The following is a 19292-nucleotide window of genomic DNA, read 5'->3' as shown; positions in this document are numbered from 1 at the left end:
GGTTTCCTCACAGAAAATTGAGACCAATAATAATTTGAATTGTGATACTTTTGATAATGTATTTTGACATTTTGGAGTAATTCTGTGTTAAAAAAGCCCAGTTACTCGGAAGCCACACTTGATCCATACAAAAAAGCTAAGGTACACGCAAGTCCCATTTTGCTAAGGTACACGTACGACATATTTTGCTGAGAACATCATCTGTTCAACGTCCCATGAGGTTCTCCCAACGAGGAGTTAGTACTACGCGGGTCCTCCATAACATTTGGTTATTCCTTTATTATATATTAGTCAACATAAGTCGTTGTTCAAACATAGATATCTAATAAGTAGTCAACATAAGTCGTTGTTCAAACATACGTAGTTTTTTTATTTTAATTTGAAACCGAAACATGTGATCAGTGGGGTGTTTGTCAATGATTTAGTTATTCGTTATTCAAACATTCAATATCTCTAAATGAGTGTTAGGGTTTGAATGGTAAGTTCTCTAAACGAGTGTTAAGGTTTGAATCGTAAGGTCAAAAGTGTATTGTGACAATTTTTTCATTTATTTCATAAGTTATATAGTCAGAGTCGTCACATTATTCTCTGCACGAATGGAAGATGGAGATCGAGTCAACGGGAGTCTGTCAAAGCATTGTATCAAACCCAGCCGTGAGGAAATGGGAGAGAGGCAATTCGTAACGGTCTCTGATAACGCGTGCGACGTGGATAAGGGCCTCCTGAGTCCTGAGTACTCACTTATCCAGCCGCCTTTTCGTACCTGGCATCCATTCGCCATACTCATTCCACGGAGAGTATGCCTTTAAACACTTTTCCTACGCCACATCCATTCGCCATACTTGACTCGCCAAGTATTACACCAAGAATTATTCCCATTCCCTGAAGAGACTCGCCAATTCCACGGAGAGTATGCCTTTAAACACTTTTCCTACGCCACATCCATTCGCCATACTTGACTCGCCAATTATTACACCAAGAATTATTCCCATTCCCTGAAGAAACTCGGCAATTTTGGACGTGGTCAATAAGTCGCCTTCGCATCCCGCTACTATAAATTCAGGATTGCTTTCTTCACCACTATCATCTCCTCTCTTCTCTTCAATCTTTTGCTGCATCAGCTTTATATTTGTATGCGAACTGCATCTCGCTCCATACCTTTCCAATTTTACGTACAGGTTGCTGCCAGCGAGCATCAGTCACAATCAACTCAAACACACACCATGGATAAACTTGCAGAGATCTTTCAATTTGCCCAATCCAAGTTCAAGTCTGCAGAGCAGAAGATTAAAGGGTTTATGGTCATACAGAAGAAAAATGTTTTGGATCTCAACGATTTCAATGCAGGCATCACAGACGATCTTAGCGAGCTCTTTGGGAGGGGAGTCTCCTTCCAGCTTGTTAGCGCATCTCAAATCGATTCCGGTGGGTGGTGATTGCTTATTAATTATAAATTCAGTCCTTAATCTGTTTTGCAGTTTTAATTTATCAACCAAATTCAGCCAACTTTCATATAATTTAACCAACCTGCAAGTTGTTGTTGTGACTCTAAATTCCTTTTCAGGCAATGGAATTGGAAAGTTGAGCGAGAAAGCGCCTCTTCAGAACTGGATCTCTACTCATGAAGGAATACTCACGGGCCAGACCACCTATGGCGTCGAGTTTGACTGGGATTCCAACTTCGGAGTCCCCGGAGCATTCTTCATTACAAATTCGCATCATCACGTCGTCACGAGTTCTTCCTCAACTCACTCACTCTTCAAGTTCCCGGTCATGGCAATGTCCACTTCGACTGCAACTCTTGGGTGTATCCCGCCTCTAAATACAACAGAGACCGTGTCTTTTTCTCTAATCGGGTAAACATATGATTCATCTCAAATATCAGATCATCATTCATTCATCTCACATACCTCGGACATATTGTTTTGAATATAGGAACTAACGAAATTATGGGCAACTAACTGTGGTAGAATGTTATCTGCAGAGTTATCTCCCCGAGAATAGTCCTCCTGCGCTCATTAAACTGAGGAATGAGGAGCTGAGAAACCTAAGAGGCGAATACGATGGAATGGCAGAGAGTGAGAGGAAAGAGTGTGACAGAGTGTATGACTACGATTACTACAATGATCTCGGAAACCCTGACAAGAATCTAGAACTCAGCCGGCCAGTGCTAGGAGGGTCTGAACAGTTTCCGTACCCCCGCAGGGGCAGAACGGGTCGCCCACGCACAAAAACAGGTGAGATTAGTTTTTATTGCCCACTTATATGTAGAACAATTCAATTCCTCTTTTCCCTCTCGGGCAACGACACAGGCCAGGGAGTAAAACGCCTAATCTTGTCGCTGGTATTGACTGTTGACAGAGCCCGCGAGTGAAAGCAGATTGGCATTAGACATGAGTCTCGATATCTATGTTCCACGAGATGAACGTTTTGGGCATCTCAAATTGTCTGATTTCTTGGCCTATTCCCTCAAGTCAGTCGCCCAATTCTTGGTGCCAGAGCTCAAATCGCTATTCGATTCAACCCCCAACGAATTCGACTCATTTGAAGACGTTATGAAGCTTTACTCCGATGGGATCAAGCTGCCGGAGAATCCAATTCTCGACGCTGCCAAGAATCTCATTCCTCTTGAGCTCATCAGAGAGTTCCTCACGACAGATGGCCACAAATTGCTGAAGTATCCCCTTCCTCAGGGTATTTCCAGTGAGTATTTCTCTTCTGAGCGCTATTCTGCATGTTCTTATTCCGCACTTGATATCTACTAGATTTTGTATAACTGAATTTGGTGGAACTGGATTTAACGGGCGCAGATGACAAATTTGCATGGAGGAAAGACGAAGAGTTTGCGCGGCAGACGTTGGCTGGTGTCGATCCGGTTGTTATACAGAGACTCAAAGTAATTAGCCCCTCTCTCTACTTTCATATAAATGTTGGAGGGTCAAGATCAGGATACAGAAAACTCAGAAAATTCTCTGGAATTTCAATTTTGTTTAGTCTGTACATAGTTTTAATCTTATGAATAATTAAATTGACAGAGTTTTCCCCCAAGAAGTACACTGGACCCGGAGATGTATGGTCCTCAGATCAGTTCTATTACTTCTTCACATATAGAAAAGAATATCGATGGGCTAACAGTGGAGCAGGTATTCTGCAATTCAGCGCTTGTTGCTTAATGTAAATCTGCTCATGTCTAATTCTTTTCATCTGCCCAGAAATTCATGTACTCATCCATTGATATGATGTTTTCAGGCTCTAGAGGACAACAAATTGTTCATTCTGGACCATCATGATGTCTTCATGCCTTACGTTAACCGAATAAATGCTCTGTCTAGAAAGATATATGCTTCTCGCACAATTCTGTTCCTTAACAAGGATGGCACATTAAGGCCAGTAGCAATCGAGCTGAGTCTACCCCCTTCAGATCAACGCCCGGAAAGTGTTCGTAAGGTGTTTACTCCTGCAGAGGAAGGCGCAGAAGGAGCTTTATGGCAGCTCGCCAAGGCCTACGTAGCTGTTAATGATTCTGGTTACCATCAGCTTATAAGTCACTGGTAAAACCTAATTAGCCACCACTAGCTAGGGGAATATACATGCAGAATCTGTTTAGTATTTACAATATCATTATATAATATAGGGTGCTGACTGAGTCATGATCGGGTTTTTTCAGGCTTAAGACTCACGCAGCCACGGAGCCATTTGTCATCGCTACCAACAGACAGCTGAGTGTGATGCATCCCGTGCATAAGCTACTGAGCCCCCATTTCAGGGACACCATGAACATCAACGCTCTGGCTCGCCAAATTCTTATAAATGGCGGAGGCATTCTTGAAAGAACAGTGTTTCCTGGAAAGTATGCCATGGAGATGTCCGCGGTAGCATACAAGGACTGGAGGTTTGACGAACAAGGGTTGCCTGCAGATCTTCTCAAAAGGTAATTATAATCAATAGCGACAAAATCTGAATTGATCTATGTTTCATGATCAACAATTTGAATTTTGATTAATATATCATATGGTGTGGCTACGACTTGACAGGGGTATGGCAGTGGTGGACTCATCAATGCCCCACGGGCTTAAGCTGATAATCGAAGACTACCCTTATGCTGTGGATGGATTGGAGATATGGTTCGCAATAGTGTCATGGGTTAAGGAGTACCTGTCCTTGTACTATCAGAACGATGATGCAGTGAAATCTGATAGGGAGCTTCAAGCATGGTGGACCGAAATCAGAAATGTGGGTCACGGAGACAAGAAGGACGAGACATGGTGGTACAGCATGGACAACGTGGAAGATGTTGAAAAGGCAATCACAACAATCATATGGGTGGCCTCTGCTCTTCACGCTGCAGTTAATTTCGGGCAATACCCATACGCAGGATACATGCCAAATCGGCCCACCATCAGCAGAAGGTTAATTCCGGAAGAAGGGTCTGAAGAATTCTCAGAGCTGGTGCAGAATCCGGACTTGTTTTTGCTGAGAACGATAAGCAACCAATTTCAAACGACACTGGGCATAGCGTTGATAGAAATTCTATCCACGCACTCAACAGACGAGGTATATCTAGGACAGAGAGCCACGAGTGAATGGAGTGGGGATGAACGTGTAACAGAAGCTTTTGAACGGTTCGGTATGAAGCTGAAAGAGCTTGAGAAAAATATAAGAGAGAGAAACGAAGATGCAGAAAAGTTGAAGAACAGGTGTGGTCCTGCTCAGGTTCCTTATACTTTGCTTTATCCAAACACCTCGGATGTGAGTCACAAAGGAGGACTCACTGGTAAAGGAATTCCCAATAGCGTTTCTATTTAGGTTGTGGTTGGGATGATTATGTATCAAATTCCTTACTGGAATTTCAAAGAGTAGTCTTTACTTAGTTTGTATTTTAAAAATTCTCCTGATACGATTTCTTTTTTAAATCTTAATAAATTTCAGAAACATTTCGCTTCAAAGACTTATCTTCTTATTTTCTTGTTCATAATATATTTTAATTTAAAAAACTCTATCAATTTCATGTTAAAAGATCATACGGTTTTTTGATATTATATATCAAAGACATATATCTTCCTTTTATTATTAAGATTATTGATATTGTTATTTCTAAGTTCACAGAAAAATGTGGTGTGAGAAAGATTTAGCAACTAAAAGAAAATTAAGTTATTATAAGAAGGTCATCAACCCCACCTTAGAAGATCAAAAGTATCTCTCTATTTTAACTAGCTCAAAGAAGAAAATTAATATAGCAAAGATTAGAACAAATTATCATGAGCTCCATAGTGAAACAGGTCGTTGGGCAGTTCCTAAAACGCCGTGGATGGAAAAGATCTGCCATATATGTGAAAATAGGAACATCAAGGATGAAAACCACTTCCTCTTAGAGTGGCCAACATACAACCACATTAGATCTCAGTTTCACAATCTTTGTTACAACACTGACCTTCCTAGCCTTTTACAATGTCAAAATTATAGTGAGCTCGGGAGGCTTCTCTCCAAGCTTTTTGAGCATAGAAATAAAATCTTAAATCAAAAGAAATAATTTGTTTCTTTAGGTCCGATAGACCAATGTTTGGTCTCAGCGGACGTTAACCATCATCATCAATAAAATTTATTTTAATTATTTTATTTTAATAGAAATTAAAATTATTTTAAGAATATTTTATATATCATTTGCATTTTTTAAGTATTATATATTAATTTTGTAATAAATATAGAAAGAATTACAAGTTTCTTTTTCTTAATTATAAAAGTATTATTATGGTGATATTGGTATATATTTTAGAGTAGAGCATACAAAATTTTAATTGAAGTATTATTTTTATAATTATAAAAATAATTATTATGGTGATAAGCATGTTGTTGATGGGTTAGAATGCTCTATTAATACTTAAGGCATATCCCTGGTGCAAAATTCTAATTAAACTCTACATTGTTTGGTTTAGGGATCTCATCCATTATGTAGGTTTAACTGCCATCATGTTGGTTGAGTTTTGCTCTCGACAAAAGAGATGCTAAAGTTAGAGAATAAATAAAGCTTTGACAAATGCAAGTAAGCAACTTATGAAAATCAACACATGAGACACTATGAATAGTAACAACATAATATTAAACCATGAATCTCAAGAGAAATAGTGTTAGCAAAGCTCCAAATCAAACCCATGCATGTTAAAAACATAAGTTTATCAACCATGAATAAGTTCGTGATCAGTAACACCATGAAAACATAAATAAGTAGACAATCCTACACTAATATAATGCTCAAATCAATAAATAGTTTATTGACATAAACACAAAGTAAACACATCATATACTATCCATTCACCGCAAGAGAAATCCCAAAATGCTCGATGACACATGAAGGAACTGCATGCTAAGGCTCATAAAGCTTGAAACATTAAGCAAAAATATACATAGCACCATCACATGAGAAGTCCATAAGTCCATAAGTGGAAATATGAAATCACTTCATGCATTCACTAAAAGATTTATTAGTTCTCAAACAATATGCACAAATGAGTCCCCTAACAAAAATTCCATTACAATGAGCCATGAGGACATATTTATAGAAAATGGGGTGACCTTTCATTTATCCATGCCTCTTGAGATACCCCATGACCTTCACATCCTCACATGACTCTCTATTGTATCATAGCCTCTATTCTACTACAAACACATTACATCAAGAAAATAAATGCTCCTATTATATTAATCTAGTAATTAAGAGTTCGAGGACATCCAAATGCAGTTCTTGTGCTTGGTATGTGTGCCAAAGCTTGTACTCCTTTGCAATACTAATGACCTTATGTTGTTGCTCGTCTTCGTGTTTGTGAAGGCATTCAATGGAATCTAGCAACATAGTGGATTTTTTCATCTTTACTTGACTTGATAAGGTCATGAACTTTGTATACATCCTTGCAAGCTCCACCACATGTTGGGCAATTGTTTCCTTTGTAACCTATAAGTCCTCCATAGTAACAAATTGCTTAAAAGGACTCGGAAATGCTTGGATTTCCTCCTGTGACCTTACCTCACCCAATGTACCAATGGAAGGGACCTTATGCACATGAATAAAATATTCTAGACCACTCAAAAAATGTTTACATGAAGCTAAAACCTCGTCTACATCCTTTATCAACGTGTCATGCGAATGGATCTTGATATGAACTACACCTTTAACATCTTCTGCAGTTATCCAATCCTTTCTTGGGAGTGTTTCTGTTGCATCTAGATATTGAGTGGTCCATTAACGTAGGCTTTTAATGTTTGTTATGGCTAGTTTAAGCATTGTTCCTCTTTCTTTAGATTTTTCCTGTATAGTTGGGAAAGTTGGTAGGACCTGATCTAGCTTCATCATTTCTTAGTAAACTACATTGATGGTATCTTCTAATATTGTCACCTCTCCCTGAATAGATGCTCATAACTCTTTGCTTCTTGAATGAGTCACAAGTAAAGCCTAACTCAAATTTTGCAATTATGTGGTTCTTTGTTGAGAAGCAACAACCTTGACTTGCATATGAACAACCTTTCTATTCAATCTACTCATATTCAATTATGTGGTAGTGGCGAATACAGTTCCAGTTGATGAAACCATTTCCAAATTCATGGTGGTGTTTATGACATTCTCTTTCTTTATGACCACAAATATTGGTTTAGTTGGATTCTTTGCATAACACATTTTCCTTTCTTGCATTATCTTGCATTGAATTTGATCGAAAGTAAGCTTGGTTATATCTAGCACCTCTTCTTCCTCCTCTTTTGGGAAACCCAATTCTTGTAGGGGAAGGTGTCCACCAGTAATTGGAGTAGAATGTGGGATATCCAAAGGAAGGACATCCTGCTACATCTGGGGTCCTTGTGCCTCTTGATCATTTATTGTTTTGCTTTGTTGTTCTCTGAGTAGATATTACTCAATTTGTTTAGAAAGAGCCTCTTGTTTTCTTTTGGCTTCCTCTTCTTCATGCCTTTTCCTATCTTCCTTAGCTTTCCTTCTTTGTTCTTCCCCAAATTTTCTTTTTAATTCCTCTTCTTCTTGCCTCTTTCTCATTTATTCCTCTTCTTGTTTCTTCATTTTTGGTGCTTGTGACGCAGGCAAGTTCCCTCTGCGGGCAGAGGCAGCCCCTCTTGCCCTAGAGTGGGTCTAGTCGCAACAAAGACAATACCAAATCAAATTTCCTTAGAAGGTTGATGCCATGAAGGCTTACCTTCAAACTGTCATTCGATGAAGTCCCGGTTGTGTTTCTCTAGCTCTCATTCTTCTAATCACTTGTACCTGAAAGTAACATATAGAGCGCAACCACGAACATAATAGAGTACGACAAAAAATATCTACTTAAAGAGTCAAGGGGCTTCAAGCTGTCATTATGAAATTCGACATACAATATAGGAAATAAGTTTTTGATTTGTATTAATGTAAATTAAAGTAGAACTTACAACCAAGCCTTCACGTCGTAAGCCTCCTGGAAGGGTCCTGTCAGCATGTCTCTGCAAGCATTCACTCACAGACTGTCTCCCAAAGGACGAATAAATCTCTCTCTCCTACCCAAAAGGCTAATGCTAGAACATTCTTACAATCAAGAAAACTCCACTAAAAACCATCCCAAGCTAAGTTACATAAGAGGCTACTTCCACACACTAGCAAAACTCTCTAGCTCTACTGTTGAATTATTGAACTTTGAAGCTACAAAAACTAGTTGATCTCAGTCATGGAGGAAGTATTTATAGGAGGAGGAGCTTCCATAAGACATGGGAGAAAGAGCTTATCCCTTTGAGAGGTTGCACAAAAGGTGGAACAACCATCCCAAAGGAGAGAGGCGAGCTCATATGTTCCAACAACCAACCCTATGACCGTCCATGAAGCTGTTACACTTCGAAGCCTCGATGAGTTGTTTAAAAAACTTTCCAAAAGTTGATCGTCGTGAGTGCAACACAGAGACAGAGTGAAGACTTTACTAGGGCTAGTGCAATCTTGGCTATCTTCGCGGGTGGAACAACTGTTGTCCCGCGACAACCCAAAAACGTAGGTGGAAAAGGGTCTACTCCAAGAGTAGTGAACTGAGGTATTCTTCCTGAGATGACAAGGAAGATATTGACACATAATTTGCAACATGACACAAGTCAGATGTCAATAACATGGACCGGCAGCGTCCGAAATCAGGGAACGCGGGGTCGGTGACAAATTACTATGTAATAGATGCCCCCTAAAGCATGAAGGGCGAGAGAGTGGGAGGGGTGAAATGCTTTACGAATCCATAACTGAAACAGAACACCATCGCGGAGAACCTGCAACGACAATTGATATCTCTGATACATGAGTACATAGTGAAAGGAAATACATGTGCATAAGGCATGGGCATAGCCATCCATAAGATAAACATAAATGATCTGTGGTATGCACGTAGCCATCCAATCAGAAGAACCATATAAAAGAATCAGGTATGGCCGCAGCCATCCAATCAAAAGTGTCATGTATTCAATCATGAACCAATCCAGACAACCTAAACTTGTGTAATCTAAGCCCAGGGTCTTGAATCCCAACCCGATCATGGTAAAAATTCTAATATGCGAATAGATGTGCTGAAGTTGAGCATACTAGAAAATCGCTTAATTACCAGTCAATGATGTAAACCATTAGTAAGTGCAAGGGAGACCACCAGTAATGTCAATGGTTCTCAAGGTTCTGCTAGTACAATTCACGAAGTGTGAAGAATGATTTGAAGTCAAACACCCGTGAAATCACCCGATCGAAGGCCAATAATGAAAACCTGTCGTTGAATGTGAAGAACATGCCATTAAGGCATGCAAGCTCCAAGGTACCAGAAATGAATCTCTAGATCAACTTCTAAGATAATGAGCTAAAGTCGACAGGAAACGATCGCTCTAAGGAGGGCCATAATTTTTCCCACATCATCGACATGAGACAAAGGAACAAGATAAATGTGGATGAGATAGAGAATCTGAAGAAGGTGTGTAAGGATACAAACTGCAGAAGGATTAAGCTCTTGAACATATCAGCAACACGACTCCGAAGTTTGGCAGCATTTTGGTACCAAGGGATCAAAAATCATGATGATGAAGCAGGGATCAAATGGAATGAGGCAAAATGGATAACCCAAAACTGGGAAGGCCACCGATAGAGTAAGGATATCCCAACCCGACATGAAGCAGAAAGAGTGTCGACGTTCAAGAGCGACAAGCTGCTGTAATAATTAGTACAACCAACAGAATACTTCCAAATTTTCCCCCACCATTTCTGGCGAGTACCCCAATTACTTTTGAAACACAAGCTTGAAGGGGATAGCATATGCTTGTAATATAAGTTTGTCCTTCGGACAAATCCGACCTAGTCAATTTTAACGAGCCCTAGGAAGGAGAAGCTCTGTCTCATCATGATGACAAGTCCAATGTCGTCAGGGTTTAATGAGTTTGACATAGGTAAAACTCGGATTCTTTTCCATATTTAGAAAGTTTGAAAAAGATGCAGAAAAGAAAACTCCAAAGGTACCTTTTCATAAATTTGTCCCTCGAATCCGAAAAGGTAGAAAACAATACCCAAGGGAACCTATTGACCATGAACATCAGGGACACCATGAACATCAACGCTCTGGCTCGCCAAATTCTTATAAATGGCGGAGGCATTCTTGAAAGAACAGTGTTTCCTGGAAAGTATGCCATGGAGATGTCCGCGGTAGCATACAAGGACTGGAGGTTTGACGAACAAGGGTTGCCTGCAGATCTTCTCAAAAGGTAATTATAATCAATAGCGACAAAATCTGAATTGATCTATGTTTCATGATCAACAATTTGAATTTTGATTAATATATCATATGGTGTGGCTACGACTTGACAGGGGTATGGCAGTGGTGGACTCATCAATGCCCCACGGGCTTAAGCTGATAATCGAAGACTACCCTTATGCTGTGGATGGATTGGAGATATGGTTCGCAATAGTGTCATGGGTTAAGGAGTACCTGTCCTTGTACTATCAGAACGATGATGCAGTGAAATCTGATAGGGAGCTTCAAGCATGGTGGACCGAAATCAGAAATGTGGGTCACGGAGACAAGAAGGACGAGACATGGTGGTACAGCATGGACAACGTGGAAGATGTTGAAAAGGCAATCACAACAATCATATGGGTGGCCTCTGCTCTTCACGCTGCAGTTAATTTCGGGCAATACCCATACGCAGGATACATGCCAAATCGGCCCACCATCAGCAGAAGGTTAATTCCGGAAGAAGGGTCTGAAGAATTCTCAGAGCTGGTGCAGAATCCGGACTTGTTTTTGCTGAGAACGATAAGCAACCAATTTCAAACGACACTGGGCATAGCGTTGATAGAAATTCTATCCACGCACTCAACAGACGAGGTATATCTAGGACAGAGAGCCACGAGTGAATGGAGTGGGGATGAACGTGTAACAGAAGCTTTTGAACGGTTCGGTATGAAGCTGAAAGAGCTTGAGAAAAATATAAGAGAGAGAAACGAAGATGCAGAAAAGTTGAAGAACAGGTGTGGTCCTGCTCAGGTTCCTTATACTTTGCTTTATCCAAACACCTCGGATGTGAGTCACAAAGGAGGACTCACTGGTAAAGGAATTCCCAATAGCGTTTCTATTTAGGTTGTGGTTGGGATGATTATGTATCAAATTCCTTACTGGAATTTCAAAGAGTAGCCTTTACTTAGTTTGTATTTTAAAAATTCTCCTGATACGATTTCTTTTTTAAATCTTAATAAATTTCAGAAACATTTAGCTTCAAAGACTTATCTTCTTATTTTCTTGTTCATAATATATTTTAACTTAAAAAACTCTATCAATTTCATGTTAAAAGATCATACGGTTTTTTGATATTATATATCAAAGACATATATCTTCCTTTTATTATTAAGATTATTGATATTGTTATTTCTAAGTTCACAGAAAAATGTGGTGTGAGAAAGATTTAGCAACTAAAAGAAAATTAAGTTATTATAAGAAGGTCATCAACCCCACCTTAGAAGATCAAAAGTATCTCTCTATTTTAACTAGCTCAAAGAAGAAAATTAATATAGCAAAGATTAGAACAAATTATCATGAGCTCCATAGTGAAACAGGTCGTTGGGCAGTTCCTAAAACGCCGTGGATGGAAAAGATCTGCCATATATGTGAAAATAGGAACATCAAGGATGAAAACCACTTCCTCTTAGAGTGCCCAGCATACAACCACATTAGATCTCAGTTTCACAATCTTTGTTACAACACTGACCTTCCTAGCCTTTTACAATGTCAAAATTATAGTGAGCTCGGGAGGCTTCTCTCCAAGCTTTTTGAGCATAAAATCTTAAATCAAAAGAAATAATTTGTTTCTTTAGGTCCGATAGACCAATGTTTGGTCTCAGCGGACGTTAACCATCATCATCAATAAAATTTATTTTAATTATTTTATTTTAATAGAAATTAAAATTATTTTAAGAATATTTTATATATCATTTGCATTTTTTAAGTATTATATATTAATTTTGTAATAAATATAGAAAGAATTACAAGTTTCTTTTTCTTAATTATAAAAGTATTATTATGGTGATATTGGTATATATTTTAGAGTAGAGCATACAAAATTTTAATTGAAGTATTATTTTTATAATTATAAAAATAATTATTATGGTGATAAGCATCTTGTTGATGGGTTAGAATGCTCTATTAATACTTAAGGCATATCCTTGGTGCAAAATTCTAATTAAACTCTACATTGTTTGGTTTAGGGATCTCATCCATTATGTAGGTTTAACTTCCATCATGTTGGTTGAGTTTTGCTCTCGACAAAAGAGATGCTAAAGTTAGAGAATAAATAAAGCTTTGACAAATGCAAGTAAGCAACTTATGAAAATCAACACATGAGACACTATGAATAGTAACAACATAATATTAAACCATGAATCTCAAGAGAAATAGTGTTAGCAAAGCTCCAAATCAAACCCATGCATGTTAAAAACATAAGTTTATCAACCATGAATAAGTTCGTGATCAGTAACACCATGAAAACATAAATAAGTAGACAATCCTACACTAATATAATGCTCAAATCAATAAATAGTTTATTGACATAAACACAAAGTAAACACATCATATACTATCCATTCACCGCAAGAGAAATCCCAAAATGCTCGATGACACATGAAGGAACTGCATGCTAAGGCTCATAAAGCTTGAAACATTAAGCAAAAATATACATAGCACCATCACATGAGAAGTCCATAAGTCCATAAGTGGAAATATGAAATCACTTCATGCATTCACTAAAAGATTTATTAGTTCTCAAACAATATGCACAAATGAGTCCCCTAACAAAAGTTCCATTACAATGAGCCATGAGGACATATTTATAGAAAATGGGGTGACCTTTCATTTATCCATGCCTCTTGAGATACCCCATGACCTTCACATCCTCACATGACTCTCTATTGTATCATAGCCTCTATTCTACTACAAACACATTACATCAAGAAAATAAATGCTCCTATTATATTAATCTAGTAATTAAGAGTTCCAGGACATCCAAATGCAGTTCTTGTGCTTGGTATGTGTGCCAAAGCTTGTACTCCTTTGCAATACTAATGACCTTATGTTGTTGCTCGTCTTCGTGTTTGTGAAGGCATTCAATGGAATCTAGCAACATAGTGGATTTTTTCATCTTTACTTGACTTGATAAGGTCATGAACTTTGTATACATCCTTGCAAGCTCCACCACATGTTGGGCAATTGTTTCCTTTGTAACCTATAAGTCCTCCATAGTAACAAATTGCTTAAAAGGACTCGGAAATGCTTGGATTTCCTCCTGTGACCTTACCTCACCCAATGTACCAATGGAAGGGACCTTATGCACATGAATAAAAGATTCTAGACCACTCAAAAAATGTTTACATGAAGCTAAAACCTCATCTACATCCTTTATCAACGTGTCATGCGAATGGATCTTGATATGAACTACACCTTTAACATCTTCTGCAGTTATCCAATCCTTTCTTGGGAGTGTTTCTGTTGCATCTAGATATTGAGTGGTCCATTAATGTAGGCTTTTAATGTTTGTTATGGAGCTAGTTTAAGCATTGTTCCTCTTTCTTTAGATTTTTCCTGTATAGTTGGGAAAGTTGGTACGACCTGATCTAGCTTCATCATTTCTTAGTAAACTACATTCATGGTATCTTCTAATATTGTCACCTCTCCCTGAATAGATGCTCATAACTCTTTGCTTCTTGAATGAGTAACAAGTAAAGCCTAACTCTCATTTTGCAATTATGTGGTTCTTTGTTGAGAAGCAACAACCTTGACTTGCAACATTCTCTTTCTTTGTGACCACAAATATTGGTTTAGTTGGATTCTTTGCATAACACATTTTCCTTTCTCGCATTATCTTGCATTGAATTTGATCGAAAGTAAGCTTGGTTATATCTAGCACCTCTTCTTCCTCCTCTTTTGGGAAACCCAATTCTTGTAGGGGAAGGTGTCCACCAGTAATTGGAGTAGAATGTGGGATATCCAAAGGAGGGACATCCTGCTACATCTGAGGTCCTTGTGCCTCTTGATCATTTATTGTTTTGCTTTGTTGTTCTCTGAGTAGATATTACTCAAGTTTTTTAGAAAGAGCCTCTTGTTTTCTTTTGGCTTCCTCTTCTTCATGCCTTTTCCTATCTTCCTTGGCTTTCCTTCTTTGTTCTTCCCCAACTTTTCTTTTTAATTCCTCTTCTTCTTGCCTCTTTCTCATTTATTCCTCTTCTTGTTTCTTCATTTTTGGTGCTTGTGACGCAGGCAAGTTCCCTCTGCGGGCAGAGGCAGCCCCTCTTGCCCTAGAGTGGGTCTAGTCGCAACAAAGACAATACCAAATCAAATTTCCTTAGAAGGTTGATGCCATGAAGGCTTACCTTCAAACTGTCATTCGATGAAGTCCCGGTTGTGTTTCTCCAGCTCTCATTCTTCTAATCACTTGTACTTGAAAGTAACATATAGAGCACAACCACGAACATAATAGAGTACGACAAAAAATATCTACTTAAAGAGTCAAGGAGCTTCAAGCTGTCATTATGAAATTCGACATACAATATAGGAAATAAGTTTTTGATTTGTATTAATGTAAATTAAAGTAGAACTTACAACCAAGCCTTCACGTCGTAAGCCTCCTGGAAGGGTCCTGTCAGCATGTCTCTGCAAGCATTCACTCACAGACTGTCTCCCAAAGGACGAATAACTCTCTCTCTCCTACCCAAAAGGCTAATGCTAGAACATTCTTACAATCAAGAAAAATCCACTCAAAACCATCCCAAGCTAAGTTACATAAGAGGCTACTTCCACACTCTAGCAAAACTCTCTAGCTCTATTGTTGAATTATTGAACTTTGAAGCTACAAAAACTAGTTGATCTCAGTCATGGAGGGAGTATTTATAGGAGGAGGAGCTTCCATAAGACATGGGAGAAAGAGCTTATCCCTTTGAGAGGTTGCACAAAAGGTGGAACAACCATCCCAAAGGAGAGAGGCGAGCTCATCTGTTCCAACAACCAACCCTATGACCGTCCATGAAGCTGTTACACTTCGAAGCCTCGATGAGTTGTTTAAAAAACTTTCCAAAAGTAGATCGTCGTGAGTGCAACACAGAGACAGAGCGAAGACTTTGCTAGGGCTAGTGCAATCTTGGCTATCTTCGCGGGTGGAACAACTGTTGTCTCGCGAAAACCCAAAAACATAGGTGGAAAAGGGTCTACTCCAAGAGTAGTGAACTAAGGTATTCTTCCTGAGATGACAAGGAAGATATTGACACATAATTTGCAACATGACACAAGTCAGATGTCAATAACATGGACCGGCAGCGTCCGAAATAAGGGAACGCAGGGTCGGTGACAAATTATTGTGTAATAGATGCCCCCTAAAGCATGAAGGGCGAGAGAGTGGGAGGGGTGAAATGCTTTACGAATCCATAACTGAAACAGAACACCATCGCGGAGAACCTGCAACGACAATTGATATCTCTGATACATGAGTACATAGTGAAAGGAAATACATGTGCATAAGGCATGGGCATAGCCATCCATAAGATAAACATAAATGATCTGTGGTATGCACGTAGCCATCCAATCAGAAGAACCATATAAAAGACTCAAGTATGGCCGCAGCCATCCAATCAAAAGTGTCATGTATTCAATCATGAACCAATCCACACAACCTAAACTTGTGTAATCTAAGCCCAGGGTCTTGAATCCCAACCCGATCATGGTAAAAATTCTAATATGCGAATAGATGTGCTGAAGTTGAGCATACTAGAAAATCGCTTAATTACCAGTCAATGATGTAAACCATTAGTAAGTGCAAGGGAGACCACCAGTAATGTCAATGGTTCTCAAGGTTCTGCTAGTACAATTCACGAAGTGTGAAGAATGATTTGAAGTCAAACACCCGTGAAATCACCCGATCGAAGGCCAATAATGAAAACCTATCGTTGAATGTGAAGAACATGCCATTAAGGCATGCAAGCTCCAAGGTACCAGAAATGAATCTCTAGATCAACTTCTAAGATAATGAGCTAAAGTAGACAGGAAACGATCAGTCTAAGGAGGGCCATAATGTTTCCCACATCATCGACATGAGACAAAGGAACAAGATAAATGTGGATGAGATAGAGAATTTGAAGAAGGTGTGTAAGGATACAAACTGCAGAAGGATTAAGCTCTTGAACATATCAGCAACACGACTCCGAAGTTTGGCAGCATTTTGGTACCAAGGGATAAAAAATCATGATGATGAAGTAGGGATGAAATGGAATGAGGCAAAATGGATAACCCAAAACTGGGAAGGCCACCGATAGAGTAAGGATATCCCAACCCGACATGAAGCAGAAAGAGTGTCGACGTTCAAGAGCGACAAGCTGCTGTAATAATTAGTACAACCAACAGAATACTTCCAAATTTTCCCCCACCATTTCTGGCGAGTACCCCAATTACTTTTGAAACACAAGCTTGAAGGGGATAGCATATGCTTGTAATATAACTTTGTCCTTCGGACAAATCCGACCTAGTCAATTTTAACGAGCCCTAGGAAGGAGAAGCTCGGTCTCATCATGATGACAAGTCTAATGTCGTCAGGGTTTAATGAGTTTGACATAGGTAAAACTCAGATTCTTTTCCATATTTAGAAAGTCTAAAAAAGATGCAGAAAAGAAAACTCCAAAGGTCCCTTTTCATAAATTTGTCCCTCGAATCCGAAAAGGTAGAAAACAATACCCAAGGGAATCTATTGACCATGATAGATCAACGTATACCTTTTTCATAATTAATCTATCCCAGACCGTAAAAGGGGTACACTTATATTGGGTAGATGACACTTCACAGCCGTTAACGAGTTCAAAGCGACAAGAGCTCGATGATCTTTTCATGTTTCGAGAGTCAGAAAAGAGCTTAAAGATGACTCCAAAAGGGACTTTTCCGTGTTTTTACCGAGTCTGAAAAAGTATAAACTACAACTTGTGAATCATCACTAGAGTACGTGGAACTTGTCGTTGCACAAAAACAAGTGTAAGATTTGTTTTCGATGTAAATATGCATGAAATACTCAAAAATAGACCTAAAACCCTAATCTAAAACCCTAATTGGCCAAAAAGAGCTTATAAAAAGAACATTGGGTAAAAAATAATTCGCTTTTTACTTTTTACCTTGGAGTGGAAAAATTTACCCTTGTGCATTCGCGATTTCGGCGATCGATTGGAGGAGTTTCAGAAGTTTGTTCGTGAATCCATCTGGTCTAGGTAGGCATCACACCTTTTTCCTGCATTTTTAGACAGCATGTATCTTATTTTTGAAGTGTTTAGTCGTGATTTAGAGGAGGTTTTCAGACGGAAGTGTCCGCAACAATCAACACGGGTTCCTAGCTCGGGATCATGAAGATCCGAATTTTCCAACAGAGCGAAAATGAGCTCTTCGTGACTGTACACCAAATAGTCGCAAAGAGCCCTAATTTTCCAAACTTTAGATTCAGGCTCAGCACACCTGTTTGAAAAACAGGCACGACGAGCCCCGAGAACCAAAATTCCTCAAAATTTAAGTAATTTCTTGAGATTTTAAGCACAATTACGGTATTCATAATTAAATATTTGTGTCTTTGCAGGTAGAAAAGCATGGTGATCGAATGGAAAGAGCGGAAACATAGCAATGATGATGTGTTGGCCATGGGGGGTCCAAATTGCTTGGACGTGCTAAGGAATTGCGGGCTCTTGAAGTTCTTCATGGTACCGTGCCTCAGAGCACAACCCGATCTACTTCAGTACCTGGTTGGAGCATGGGATCCAAATGAAGGGAGATTCAACATTCAGAGGCAGGAATTAGAAATCGATGTCAATGACATCTATTTCCTGACAGGGTTATCACGGAGGGAAGAAAGGCCCCGAATGACAGGTACCTGGATCACAGGAGAGACGATGGACATGCTCATCGGGAGAATGTGTTCGGAGGCCCAGAAATCGGACAAGGAAGGTAAACTAAAAATCGCAATAGTAGTTGACTTTTCCAAGCGAGTCCTCCTCTCCACTATTACTAGAGTAGTTGGTTCGTAGGCCCCGCATGAGGCTACCAAGACTCAACTCCGGTTGGCCACTCACTGCTTAAACCCCACCGTATTCAATTGGGCAGAGGCAGTATAAAAAAACATCAAAAGGAAACTAACAAAATGTCGGTGAGGTGATACCAAACAGTTTGGATATGGCCCCATCCTCGTACCATTCATCCTGGAACAGCTGCCCATATTTCAGAGACAGAAAGTGGTCATGGCAAGGCCATGACCATGAGAGCCACGAATCACTCCCTGGGATATATTGATGCCTCGAGGAGGCGGTAGCCAACAGATGTCATGGAGACCAGAGTTCTTTGAGTGGCTATATCACCAACTCGTTGTTGCAAAGTACTTGCCATATGCTGGGACGAACTTCAGGGGTGATCTAGACCTAGTACTCCCTCCTGGGGAACACTGGGATGATAGAGGTAACAAACTCATTTTCGATTTTAAAGAGTTTATAATTTTTTATTATTTTTTATATATGTCCTGATCATTATATTTCAATCTTGCAGATGTTGGACCGGAAAGACCTGCAGGTTTATCTCCCATTACTTGCATAGTCGAGAGGGAGTTCGAGCTACCTCCTCCTGGTGGAGATGTAGAGGATGAGATTGCCCGAGACCTGGAGGGCTTGACAGAGGGGATCCCAGACTACACAAGATTCTAGGATGTCCCTCGACAGTACCAGCGACACACAGTAGGGGTGTCAAACAGGATCCACCTACTGCTTAGAC

The 19292-nt window shown here is 39.4% G+C and overlaps 1 protein-coding gene and 1 pseudogene across 2 annotated transcripts; both read left to right on the top strand.

Moving 5' to 3' along the window:
- Positions 1–1034: 1034 nt before the first annotated feature.
- LOC149153711 (putative linoleate 9S-lipoxygenase 5) lies at positions 1035–4940 on the top strand (annotated as a pseudogene). Its single transcript, XR_016262395.1, has 9 exons — positions 1035–1425; positions 1565–1856; positions 1985–2237; positions 2362–2703; positions 2811–2896; positions 3036–3143; positions 3250–3551; positions 3668–3931; positions 4035–4940. The product of XR_016262395.1 is annotated as a putative linoleate 9S-lipoxygenase 5 (transcript).
- A 5632-nt stretch (positions 4941–10572) lies between these two features.
- Positions 10573–11659, top strand: LOC149153710 (putative linoleate 9S-lipoxygenase 5). The gene is made up of 2 exons (XM_089440942.1): positions 10573–10734; positions 10838–11659. The coding sequence occupies exons 1-2, from the start codon at positions 10577–10579 to the stop codon at positions 11607–11609; spliced, it is 930 nt and encodes a 309-aa protein (XP_089297068.1). The 5' UTR covers positions 10573–10576; the 3' UTR covers positions 11610–11659.
- Positions 11660–19292: the final 7633 nt, after the last annotated feature.

This window comes from Pinus tabuliformis, chromosome 9, assembly GCF_031772625.1.
Source record: "Pinus tabuliformis cultivar Carrire ecotype Pingquan chromosome 9, CPIR1, whole genome shotgun sequence".
NCBI classification, from domain to species: Eukaryota; Viridiplantae; Streptophyta; class Pinopsida; order Pinales; family Pinaceae; genus Pinus; species Pinus tabuliformis.
This window is presented reverse-complemented; position numbering and strand designations above follow the sequence as displayed.

What these genes read in the sequence shown, in the direction of transcription:
- LOC149153710 (XM_089440942.1), top strand. Translation starts at nt 10,577, where the DNA reads ATGAACATCAACGCTCTGGCTCGCCAAATTCTTATAAATGGCGGAGGC. An exon ending in CCTGCAGATCTTCTCAAAAG is followed by an intron (nt 10,735 to 10,837) that starts GTAATTATAATC and finishes ACGACTTGACAG; the next exon opens with GGGTATGGCAGTGGTGGACT.